Source organism: Centropristis striata, chromosome 11, assembly GCF_030273125.1.
Source record: "Centropristis striata isolate RG_2023a ecotype Rhode Island chromosome 11, C.striata_1.0, whole genome shotgun sequence".
Taxonomy (NCBI): domain Eukaryota; kingdom Metazoa; phylum Chordata; class Actinopteri; order Perciformes; family Serranidae; genus Centropristis; species Centropristis striata.
Genome location: NC_081527.1, coordinates 23,864,264 through 23,877,740, shown reverse-complemented (window position 1 = coordinate 23,877,740; position 13,477 = coordinate 23,864,264). Strand labels below are relative to the sequence as shown.

Sequence of the window (13,477 nt, the reverse complement as noted above, 5' to 3'; positions counted from 1 at the left end):
GATGTCCACATGCATTCATGTGCACATAGCCAGACACAGTACAGTAAGTCCTCCTGTAATGACCTGAGTTCATGAATATTAATATTAATATGACTAATATTCTTTATGTCACAAAGACTTGAAAATTGGGAAGAAATGTACAATAAGTTGATGATTTTTGTGCTTCAAAGTCAGTTTAAATAAAGTCACATGTAGAGCTGCAACAATAATTCGATTAATCGAACAATAATCGATTATTAAATTAATCGTCAACTATTTTGATAATCGAACAATTGGTTTGAGCAGTTTTTTTAAAGACAATAAGTCCAAATTCTCTGATTTCAGCTTCTTCAATGTGAATATTTCTGGTTTCTTTGTTCCTTTATGACAATAAACTGAATATCTCTTTGGTTTGTGGACAAAACAAGAGATTTGAGGACGTCATCTTGTGGTTTGGGAAACACTGTTTGATATTTTTAACATTTTATTGACCAAACAACGCATCGATTAATCGTTTAAATACTCGACAGATGAATCGAAAATGAAAATAATCGTTAGCTGCAGCCCTAGTCACATGGTTCACATAGACTACTGCATATTATTGATGATTAAATGCAATATTAACCCTTTGATGCACAACATATTGACACCCCTTCAAATGCTCAATATGGGTAGAAAATGACCCGCATTCATTCCCCATGTTATTTAATGCTGCTGTGTGTTTCTGTGCTCTATATTTTGATATCAACTTATTTTATGATTGAATATTCCAAGTATTCTTTAAATATCTTGTTTTGATAACAACAGATCATGATTTACATTTTGCCTCTCATACTTTATGGAGAAAAAACGTTTTTGTATTATTACTTAGCTAACTACTTGGCTAAGTAGCAAGAAACTTAGCCAAGAAGTTAGCTAAGTAGTTAGCTTAGCAAGCTACTTAGCTAAATACTTAGTCAAGAAGTTAGCTAAGTAGTTAGCTTAGCAAGCTACTTAGCCAAGAAGTTAGCTAAGTTGTTAGCTTAGCAAGCGACTAAGACAAGAAGTTACCTAAGTAGTTAGCTTAGCAAGCTACTTAGCTAAAAAATGGATATGGTCCATTTTTCACCCATGTTGTGCATTAGAAGAGTAGTGACACAAAAAGGGATTTTATTAAAAAAATAATAAAGGAAAACATAAAATTAGGATGTATGATGATCAAAAACAAACTAATTGAGGAAAACCTGGAATACTGAATGATGAAAATAATTTATTGCAAAGATATAGAACATAAAAACTCATACATATCGGGTCACTTTAGACCCATGTTGTGCATCAAAGGGTTAAAGACCAACTCTTTGAAACAGAAATTAAAAGCCTGAAAGCCCTTATGGGTTACAATTCAATAGATCTGAGGGAGCTCTTACAGTGGGGAGTAAATATTTTTAACGTTCCTGCAGTCCTTAACATTATTTCTTCTTTGATCAGAGTCGACAGCACTGTCACAAACAGGAAGTGGGCCACATCTTAAGGCTTTGTCCAGTCGTGATAAAAACAACTCAACGTGTCTTTGTACCTGAGTGCAGGGTGCTCTGCATAATGGACTCCTGCTTGTGCTGAATTGCTGCTTGCAGCTATATTTTCTAAAGAAATCAGTCAAGTGTGCTGTTAGCTTTCACAGAGTGGCAGCAGAAAGCCTGGTGCCACAGTGCACACAGAAGGAGGACTGGAGGAGAGGAAAGGCTGCAGCATGGGGGAAATGTGTGTGTTATACAGCCTTGTATACACTGAGTACACTGCAAAAAAGCCAACTTGTATTTTTTGGCCTTAAACAGTGATTTAAGTTGGTAAAACTTGGAAATATAAATTACTGACATTTAGGGCAATAATGTAAGTTAGCACAACAAAGGAAGCCAGTTGTCTGCTCAAAAACAAGTTGGTGAGTTGTTGTTACTTATATCTTTAAGTTGGGGTTCAAAACAAGGGACAATAGTTCTGATAACTCTTATTTCTTTGTTGTGAAATGCGGGAAAGCGGTGAAATTCGGTCACTAGCGAAAGCTAGCGGCTAACTGATGCTAACGGCTAACTGATACTAGCGGCTAACTGATGCTAGTGGCGCTGCTTGTTACAGCTACAAGAGTAGCCATTAGCGTATCAATGCCAACTCAGAATTGTGGTCGCAACATTAGCTGACATTTCATAGCGGCGTAACAATCGAGCCATTTCAGCACATTACAGAAGTTAGCATAAGTAAGGATTAAAAGTTATTACAATGTAAAATTATAAGTTAGTACAACTTACAGTTGAGTTGACAAAAATCTGAATTCAGAGTTGAGCAAACTCAAAAATAAAACTTAAAATATTTAGTTTAATTGTCCAACTTGAAATTTTATCGAAGTTTGTTGCCTTGAAATTTTGAGTTCACCCAACTTTTCTTTTTTTGCAGTGTAACGACAGACTCTTAAAAAATGTTGCTTTGATTTTATCTAAGCATGTGAGAGTAAAGACTGAAACAAATATTTGTAATGAGAAGCCTGCACTGCAAAAAAGGTGTGTCTAAAAACTAGATAAAAACACTAAATCTGAAGGAAATGATCTTGCTGCATGGACAGATAATTTCACGATTTCTTTTTATCTTTTTTTTAGACACACCTTTTATGCAGTGTGAAATTGAAGTTTCATATTCAAATTTACTTCAAAATACACCATTTAAACACATGCATACACTCAAGGTATTCACCCATATTTATTGGGGTTTTTTCCTCATGTTTATTTAGCGATATGCCATTTATTATCCTCGTACTTTTGTGCATTATTACGATCACTGATGATGTTTTATTTCTCATGTACAATGCAAAGACTGGGAGACATGATCAGGTCAGAGAGCTCCTACAGCCTTCCGAAAAAAGAAGAAAAAAACCCAGAAATCCTCTTAAATCTCTGTACATGTCAGAGAAAATCCACTTCCTAAAAAGACAAGTGATGTCCATGAGGCTTGAGCTCCTAGCAGTGAACAACACCCTCCTTGCCAGAGTCTGACTTTCCCAAAAATATCTAAAAAAGTTGTTGTGTAACATGTTATCATGAAAGTCACAGTGGGACATAAATATGAAAAAGACACCCAGGGTGATATTACCAGACTGTCTGCTTTGAGCAACAAAAGTACAGTTTTCAATCACATGTGTTGCAAAATATAACAAAATTGCAGGAAGTTTATCTAAAGAAAATGTAATTTTGTGCATATTTTCATCCAATATTGTTACATGAAACAAGATGATGCAATTAACCCTTTGATACACAACATGGGTCAAAAATGACCCGCATTTATTTCCCATGTTATTTATTGCTTGCTGTGTGTTTCTGTGCTCTATCTTTTGATATCAACTTATTTCATGATTGAATATTCTAAGTATTCTTTAAATACCCTGTTTTTGATAAACACAGATCATTATTTTCATTTTGCTTCTCATAATTCATGAAGAAAAAAAGTTTTTGTATTATTACATGACTAACTACTTGGCGAAGTAGCTTGCTAAGCTAACTACTTAGCCAAGAAGTTAGCTAAGTAGTTAGCTTAGCAAGCTACTTAGCTAAATACTTAGCCAAGAAGTTAGCTAAGAAGTTAGCTTAACAAGCTACTTAGCTAAAAAATGGATATGGCTCATTTTTCACCCATGTTGTGTATTAGAAGAGTAGTGACAGATAAAGGGATTCTATTCAAAATTAATAAAGGAAAACATAAAAATTAGGATGTATGATGATCAAAAACAAACTAATTGAGGAAAACCTGGAATACTAAATGATGAATTATTGCAACGATATCGAACATAAAAACGAACTGTCGGGTCACTTTAGACCCATGTTGTGCATCAAAGGGTTAAAAGACTTTAAAGACAAACCTCAAAACGAAAACATGACAAATATATTTTAATTTCAATCCCTCAATTGCTGTAATGGAACTGGACAGTGCGGATGTAGCAGCACCAAATAAATTTCAGTCAAGTCTATAGATCCAAATTAGCGAAAGAAAACCTACTGTTAGTGTGATTGCGTCTTGCTGGGATATTTCGTATGGGACATTTTACAAGTGAAAGGATTTATTGATTTGAAAGAGAGAAATCACTTTGAGATCCATCACACAACAGCTGCTCTAAACACTAACCAAACATAAACTACTCCATCAACTCTAGCTCTAAAAACTACCTGGGGAGTTACACTACTGTCTGAAACACCTCAAACTTACCTCCATCCTCATGAGGGACTCCAGATTATCAGTGGACTGGGACCAAAAGGGACCAGAGTGAAAAAAAAAAAGTCATGAAGAAGGGATTACACTGTTTGCACCATGCTTGGTTTGAAACAGCTCCTTGGAACTGTTTAAAATCTATAAATATGATATGCTTACTGGGACAGCATTATGTTCAACTGTCCATAAACACGAGCAAGGTAGCAATAATAAACCATTACCTTCCTTAAGGATGTCGTGTGTATTCAAAAATTGTCAACAAACTAAAAAAAGAAGCATTTCTTCCTCTAGATAACAAGAGAATATTCATGATTACAAAAGTAAATCACTTAATTGACAGTTTAATTTAAGAGCTGATATCTAGACATTTTCCATGTTTTTTTTAATCATGATTTTGGCTATTATTAAGAGAACCATGTTAAATGTTTAGATATCAGCTCTTAAATTAAACTCTTATGAGCTATTTTTGTTGTTATCATTATATTTGTCTAAACAAATGCACCTTTAGTTGCACCAGGCATTAAAATGAACAAGAAATTGAAGAAAACAATGGTGGTCTAATAATGTATATTGCTCTCTGAGAATATATACATGCATATACACTACTGGTCAAAAGTTTTAGAACACCCCAATTTTTCCAGTTTTTTATTGAAATTCAAGCAGTTCACGTCAAATGAACAGCTTGAAAGGGTACAAAGGTAAGTGGTGAACTGCCAGAGGTAAATAAAAAAAGGTAAACAAGTAGGCCTTTTTCAGGGAACAAGAAATGGGTTAACAACTTAACTCTATGGAGTCTTGGGCTATTTTGTCCATTTGAAATTTTTAATGTCTTTGTAAGTCATTTTGTGTCTTTTTTTAGTCATTTTGTGTCTTTTGGTGTCTTTTTTTGTCATTTTGTGTCTTTTTTTAGTCCTTTAGTCCAACATTTTTTTTACTTTCAAAACACTATCATGCTTAATAAAGAATTTTAAATGTTGCAAATGTGCATTCATTTCAGAGTACACTGAGACATTAAACTGCATCATTTTCAATAAAATTCTGGAAAAGTTGGAGTGTTCTAAAACTATTGACCAGTAGTATACATGCATATACGTTTAACCTCCCATAAGTGTATTTAATGTCCAAATTATTGTACTGCATTACAGAAATAATTCAAAGAAAAACGTTAATGCAGGGGTGAAAAAAACTGACCCATGATAGGGGCGGTGTGACCATCTGTAGCAGTTGATTTGTTGCATCAGGTGAGCAGAAATCTGCAGCTCCATGGCTCTCTTATGGATCAGTTTCACACCTCTGCATTAATGCACTGCATATTTATTTAAGGTTATGGAAAAGCCGTAATTCTACTAGTTTTGACATGTTTATGAATCAACTGTTTGCTATAATAGTTATTAGGGTCTGGTTTTTTGACTATACCCAGAGTTATTCAGCTATCCTTAAGCTTGAAGAATTTCTCAAAATGGATTTTTCCAATGCAATGTATTTGTCATTTTAACCATGAAAAGCTTTGTTGAAAAACTCTCCTGGATAAAGGGACAAACAACCCTGTCAAAACATCAAATAAAATGACAAAATATGGGTTTGAAGCCAAATAAAGTGCATATGGTGAATGAAAAAGAAAAAGTAGAAATAAAGGTTACTAGCTCTTTATGTGTGTATAACACTTTGTGTTATTGAAGGTCAACACAAACAAATGACTTAGCAGACTGAGACATCGTGTATTCAGGCTCCATAAGGACAACATTTGTTCTCCAGTTAGCATGACACAGCAAACCATGCACCCTCTCTGTTGGATTATCTTAAAATAATAAAGGAGCACGAGTTTCATACCTAAAGCTCAGTGACTCCGGTTTACTGGAGAGCTTTAAAGAACAGGGTATAATGTCTTCCACGGCTCTGGAGGACCTCAGGGGTCACTATTGAGAACCTTAGGTGTGTTCAGGCTCAACACATTTGCAGGAAGAATTTCACCAAGCTAAGGCTACGTTTACACGAGGACGGTCAGAACAGAAGACACAAAAGTGGCGTCGCGTCTTCACTTTTTATTCCTCGTTTAGACGAGCATTTTCGGGAGGAAATCTGCTGCATACGGTGACGCAAAAGTGTGTGAAATTGGATTGTATGCAGCCAGGCGGCATCACTTAAAGCGATAAGAGCATCTTTGGGCATGTGGAAGTTTTCACGCCACACATTTTCATCAGCTACTCCTTCCACAAAGTTCTCCACCATCACTAGATCTCCCAGGTCTTGTTCACAGCCATCTGCCTCCTCACGCTACGGAGGAGAGGATTCAACTTTTCCACTCTGGAGGGTGATTTCAGATTTTTGCGTTTTTAAGCCCCCAAAACGCTGTCACCGTCTAAATGAAAGGCACTTCGGATAAAATATTTTGTCGTTTTTACCCGCAAACGTCCTCGTGTAAACGGGGCCTGAAACACAGAGTAAAGATATGATTGATACTATCCACATGGAATGTAGTCAATCCTTGCTTCAGTGGCTCTCACGCCTCATTTTCTTGTTTCACCATCTTTTCAGATAATTCACTCATGGCCACTGCAAAAAAGGTGTGTCTAAAAACAAGATAAAAACACTAAATCTGAGGGAAATTATCTTGCTGCATGGACAGATAATTTCACTTGACAAGATTTCTTAAAGTAAGATTATTAAATCTAGAAATAAGCACGTTGTACGCTTGAAATAATAAATTAACTCTTAAAACAAGATAAATTTAAGCTGTAAGCAGCGATGAACTGGCCCGAGCAGAGTTCACTGCAAATTATTTTTTTCTTACCAAGATAAAAAATGTTTTTTTGATTTAGAAGTGTTATATAATTAATCTTGCTTTAAGAGTTAATTTCTTATTTTAAGTGTTCAACATGCTTATTTATAGATCTAACAAATTGAATTTCAGAAATCTTGTCAAGTGAAATTATCTGTCCATGCAGCAAGATCATTTCCCTCAGATTTAGTGTTTTCATCTTGTTTTTAGACACACCTTTTTTGCAGTGTGTGTTTACCCAGCATCCTAGGAATAACTCGCTGAAAGCTGGCAGGCCCTTTCATTCCTGAGAACCAGGATCAAGCACCACTGATTTAACCGAAGTGCAAATATGCCGAGCCTCTTCTGAATCCATCTATTTTAACCACTGAGTTAAAATAACCTCACAGCAATTGTGGTGTAATTGTGGCATGCTTAAGCTGGCATCAGTATAAACCACGGGTGCATCAAACTCTAATTGGCTTAGGCTTACAACCAGAGTGATTACGGTGCTGGCAGCAGCAGCAGCAGGACGGCAGGCTAATGATGACAGATGGGAGAGTCGTTTGACACTTCCAGAGGAGCAGCTGGAGGCTGAGGGTGGTTGTTACCAAGGTTATAATAGTTTTGGATTTTTCATTAGTTTTAGTTTTAATTTCATTGTGAATTTTTGTTTTCAAATTCAGTTAGTTTTAGTTAGTTTTTAGAGTGAGTTTGCTAGTTTTAGTTTAGTTTTTATTAGTTTTAGTTTTAGTTTTAGTTTAGTTTTTATTAGTTTTAGTTTTTTTGTAATGGGTATGTGCCTTCATTTCCTTTGGTTTATCCATCTCAGCCTCAATAAGGTTATTAACTCTTACAGTTCTGGGTGTTTTGTATTTTGGTTGAAGTGTAGACATCCAAGTCTCAGTAAACATATTTACCATGTGTTCCTGCATGTTGAAGGATGTTAAGGACATTTTCATTATAATTTTAGTTAGTTTTAGTTCGTTTTGTAACCACACAATACAGTTTCAGTTAGTTATCGTTTTTTAAAAAACTCTTGTTTTTATTTTTATTTCAGTTAACAAAAATGTTTTTTTCAATTTTAGCTTTTGTTATTTTGTTAGTTTTCGTTAACTATAATAACCTTGGTTGTTACCTACAACTTTTGACAAACTAAACACTTTCCTTACCCTTGTGAAATTGTACTGTGAGTTGGTTACTTGTCCCTCCAGCATGTCTCTCTGCAGGCCGGAGCGGTTAAAGCTGCAAGCAGCGATGAACTGGCCCGAGCAGAGTGCACTGCAAATTATTATAGTCTCAATCTGCAGGACCTTATTACGGTCACATCCTTTACAAAACTCTTGAGAGATCTGGAAGCAGACTCGTATCGCCTTTGCACTTGTTTTTTATGATGTCATGATCTCGTACTGTCCATGCCTATCTTACTGTGTTGTCTGGCACTGTCTGTCTTATTGTTGTAACTTTTAACCCTGCTGCTGTCTTGGCCAGGCTTCCCCTGAAAAAGAGGTCTTTGTGTCTCAGTGGGACCGACCTGGTTAAATAAAGGTTAAATAAAAAAAAATAAAAAAATTAGTTTCTTACCAAGATAAAAAAAACCCAATTAGATTTAGAAGTGTTACATAATTTACCTTGTTTTAAGAGTTATTTCTTATTTTAAGCATTTAAGCAGACAACACTTTTTTGCAGTGTGGTATTGAAGTTTCATATTAAAATTAACTTAAAAATACACCATTTAAACACATGTATACACTCAAGGTATTCACCCATATTTATTGTTTTTGTTTTCTTGTGTTTATTTAGCGATATACCATTTATTATTCCTCGCCCTTGTGGGATTGTACTGTGAGTTAGTCACCTGTCCCTCCAGCATGTCTCTCTGCAGGCCGGAGCGGTCCTGCTCGGTGCTGTTGGTCCTGCGGATGGACAGGCTGTGGGACTTCCTCTTCTGCTTGGCCTGGCGGGCGGCGCTGCTTCCACTCTCCACCGGCATCTCTCAACCACAGTCTGGAGGAAGAAAAATCATAGGAAAGGAGGTGACCAAAGCGTCAAGAGAACCTAATCTGGGTGTGAGTCCCAATGACTACACTATGTGGAAAAGTTAAGTGTTGCACTTGGCAGTGGCTGTATCTGGCAGCTTCTTGTGTGAGTGTGTGAAATGACAAAGTGAATCAGTGTGAGACAAAGTCTTGCTGAGCACTCAACACACCCACAACTTAAGTTGAAACATGAGGGATTTCTGGAACAGAAACTGAGAAGTGTGTTACGACAACAGACGCTTCTCTTCCTGTATTTCACTGGACAGAGTTGAAATTTTCAGCTATGTGGCAACAAAATCTCTTCACCATGCTGCAACTGTCTTTTTAAACAGGCATTTGTATGCTTAAAAATGTCGGCAACAATATATTATTTTCAGTGAATCTGTTATATTTTCAATTAACTGATTTATAAAATGAATACAATGCCACAAAAATGCAGTAACACTTTATCCGATCCACAGTGAACAATGGCAAAAGGAGTATTGTCCTACTGACCAGATGGTTGCAGATCTGATGACCAAACCTGCAACAAAATCTAAATTAAAGAAGTTTGCCATGTTTATGTTTGGAGAAAACTGAAAATGTGTATGTGGCAGATGCATTTATGTTTTGGCTTGATGTAATAATGTGAGAGCAAGTGGGGGTGTTGAGTTAATGCTCTCACATTAAATGTTATTTGTTTTGTTTTTCATGTATGATGGGCAAACGTGATATGTTTTTGTTTATTGGTCATGTATTTTGCGTTCCGGCATTGATTGATTGTGGGCGTGTCAAATAAAAGGGCCATCAGACACAGCTGTTTGTGGTTGATGTCATGATGACACAAGAGACAGCAAATCTCAGTGTTTCACTCTGATTGTTCTTGTTCGGTGTTGCTTATCTCGCCACTTTAATCTTTGAGCTGTGAAGTTAACTCTGCTAACACATTATTATAATGTTTTATTGCCCATTGTAACATCTTCAAATGTTTTGGCCAACCAACAGTTCAATCAAAAGATATTTAACTCAAGGATGCAACTAATCTTTATTTTATAATTTTATATGAATTGATTGTTTGGTCTTAAAACCTGCAAAAAATGTCCTTCACATTTATCCAGAGCTGAAGGTGTTGCTTCAAATGTCTGGTTTCATTCAACCAACTGTCCAAACCCCCAAAACTATGAAGTTAATCATCATAGAAAAACTGAAAATACCCCCATTTGAGAGGTTGCAGTGATAAAATGGTATTGTGGTGTATTATGGAATTATGAAGCTCATCATACCTTGGGCATTTGCTTATATACAGCATTTCTAAAGGAGACATTTTACACAAACTTCCATTAAAAAAGGGTTTTAATTATGATAAATTATATAAATTTGGTTTCATTACTTTAAGTGTAATTGCAGCAGATAATAAATATAATTGTGTAATACCGTAATATTTCTGAGAGGGTACTGAGAATCATTAATTTTGGGGACAATTTGGATTAAAAATAACTTTTCTAATTAAATGTTCCATTAAACAACTAATTGATAGCTATCTAAGCTGTAATTATGACATTTATGAAAAACATAAAGCAGACAAAAGCTGCAAATCCTCACATTTAAATTGGCATTTTTGCTTTCTGAATGACTCATTTGGAATATTTACAATAGTGTTTCATACTTGTTTCTCAGAAATCAATCACTGTAACTCGATATATTATTTGCAGTGTTAGTGTAGGCAACTACATGTTCATCATGATTCATAACAGTAAAATAAATCCCACACTATTATTATGAGGGATGATCAATATCTTGCCAACTCCTAGCTGTAACTGGATAAATTATTAAATAGTTTAGTCATGATCCATTGTTACACATTTGTGTATAATAATAACTTCTTAATGGAATGTAAATCTTCATTCTTCTTTCTACTGCAGGGGTGTCAAACTCAAATACACAATGGGGCAAAATTTAAAACTTGAATAAAATCGCGGGCCAACATTGAACAAATAAACCTTTTAATATATACCAAACATGTTTTGCTTTAACATTAAATATGGAACCAGCAACGCTTATAAACATACAATATATAACTAAATAGTGCAGACATGCAAAATAAAATTTCAAATAAAAACACATCAATGTCATTAATTTATTAAATAAAAATTAAATAAAAATTGTATGCCTCTTTTCTATTTGCATCCTTCTGATTTAAATATCAAAATAAAGTTTTTCAACAGGTTAATACATTTAAAAATAAAATAACAATAATAATGGTAAATGCAGTAAATGCGCCGTATAATACCGGCGGGTCAGCTTTTATAGTACAATAATAATATAATAATTTGGTATTGCCTCACGGGCCAAATAAAATTACACTGCGGGCCAAATTTGGCCCGCGGGCCAGAGTTTGACACCCCTGCTCTACTGGATTACGGTGATCTGCTTTTCATGAATGCAACAACTCAGAGCCTTAAGAAGTTGGACTGTGTTTATCATTGTGCTCTGCGTTTCATTACTGGTTTGGCACGGCTGAAATGCCATCTTTGTATGTTCGCAGGCTCTCATTGGTTAGTTTTTATCTATAAATGTATTCTTGGGCTGCTTCCCTCTTACCTGTGTGCGTACATGTGTCGAAACAAAACTAAACATGGTCTACGATCACAAATCATTGTACAGATGCTGGAGCCAAGAGTGAGAACTGAGTTAGGTCAGAAAGCTTTTAGTTACGCCCCTTTATCATGGAACGATTTGCAAAAGGAACTGAAATTGTCTGAGTTGATCACAATCGGTGAATTTAAATCGACTCTAAAGGATAAAGAAATAATTTCCCTTGGTCGGTGTGACTGCTCCTTATAAGTCTCTACTGAGGCTCCTTCACTGTTGTTATGATGGCTGTATTTGTATTTAATTGTATTTAGTTGTTATGATAACTGTGTTTAAATGTTATAACTTGTCTTTTTATGCTGCTTTCTTGGCCAGGTCTCTCTTGGAAAAGAGATTTTTTAAAATCTCAACGACTTTTACCTGGTTAAATAAAGGATATATCGTCATCCTGTTAAAATAATCGCCTAAGTCTTTTTTTCAAGTTTTGCAGGAAACACAAAAAAATTCACCAAAAGTGTAACATATGACATTCATTGATCATTTCACTCAAAAAGGATGTAACAAAGGATGGCTATTGGCATAGTAATAACACTGTGTGTAAATTATGTAACTTAAGGGAAATAAATGACTTAGGCAATTTTTTTAACATGCCTTTGTGACTTAAGCAAGATATGGTAACACTTTATTTTGAAGGTGTCTACATAAGAGTGACACAAGCCTGTCAGAAACATGACATGACAAGTATCATGAGCATTAATGTTACTTAATGCAAATGTTAGTAAGTGTCATTAATGTTCATGACACATCCCATGTCATGTTTATGACACGCTCATGTCACTCTTATGTAGAGACCTTAGAGTAAAGTGTTACCAATATTAGTGTCAACAATAAAACACTGATGATCTAAACTGATAACTAAACAATCTCCCTCTAGCTCTTCTTTGCTGGGTTCTTATCTGATGCCTGTGAATGTGGCAAATTGTCAAAGAAGTGATGATGTTAAAGGGGTAAAATCACATGATCTGATCAACTGAGGATGTAGGCGATTTTATCATAGGTGGCTGGCGTCATGAAGATGATTTAGGCAAAAAAAAAAATTGACAAAAAATGGTGATTTTAACAGTGTGACGATATATAAACCACCCAGGATTAACCCTTGTGTATCAGTAAGAGTGTGCCCTGTTATGGATGCTCATATCACAGTAATGACACAACATAAGCCTGGCTCCAGCTGTCACTAATCTTTGCCCTTGGCTTGACATAAGAAGGTCTCTGGACATATGATATCAAGTGGTTTTACTTTGTCACCGGCCTGCCCTTTGACGAATAAATACATCACTGCTCCTTATAACCGTGAATGTCTCTTTCTGCTGAATAAAGAAACTGGCATGTTTATCTGTCAGACACCTTGGCTGCTAGTTAGTTCCTCCAACAGACTGAGGGCAATGGAAAAACACATTAAAGCTACATTATGTTGCGGTAAAAACGGAGAAATTAAATATAAATACAATGCTGTGGCTGTAGGCAGACGTAACATGAGCAGGTCTAGACAATGTTAGCCTTGTTAGAGCGCGATGCTCAGCATGAAGCTGCCCTTATCCCCGTTAGCTGCCCAACATGCTAGCGAACAGGCTAACGGGTGAAACAACCTTCCCCAAACAACGGAAATACAACTTACCACAAAGTCTACAAACACAAAGTTTTATTCCGGGGTGTTGAGGGAAATGTCGCCGCTTCTAACATTTTCTTCAGCGTGTGACAGAACGCAGCGCAGTTTATTTTTTTGTGCTGAATCCGTGTTGACAGTTGACGAGCTCCGCTACGTGAGAACAGATAACGAAGCCAATTCCGGCCGGGGGCTTTTCACAATAAAAGAGACTTTGAGAAAGTGGTGTTTGCTTCA

At 35.9% G+C, this 13,477-nt stretch overlaps 1 protein-coding gene across 2 annotated transcripts in view; it reads right to left on the bottom strand.

Moving 5' to 3' along the window:
* Positions 1-13,438, bottom strand: part of LOC131980917 (WD repeat-containing protein 37) — a 39,460-nt gene extending 26,022 nt beyond the window's left edge. For both annotated transcript variants that reach the window (XM_059345226.1, XM_059345227.1), the window contains exons 1-2: positions 13,253-13,438; positions 8,823-8,971 (exon numbers count right to left, since the gene is read on the bottom strand). In XM_059345226.1, coding sequence (XP_059201209.1) covers positions 8,823-8,957 — 135 coding nt within the window. In that variant the 5' untranslated portion in view covers positions 8,958-8,971; positions 13,253-13,438. The remainder of the gene's footprint in view (positions 1-8,822; positions 8,972-13,252) is intronic.
* Between the last annotated feature and the right edge of the window lie 39 nt (positions 13,439-13,477).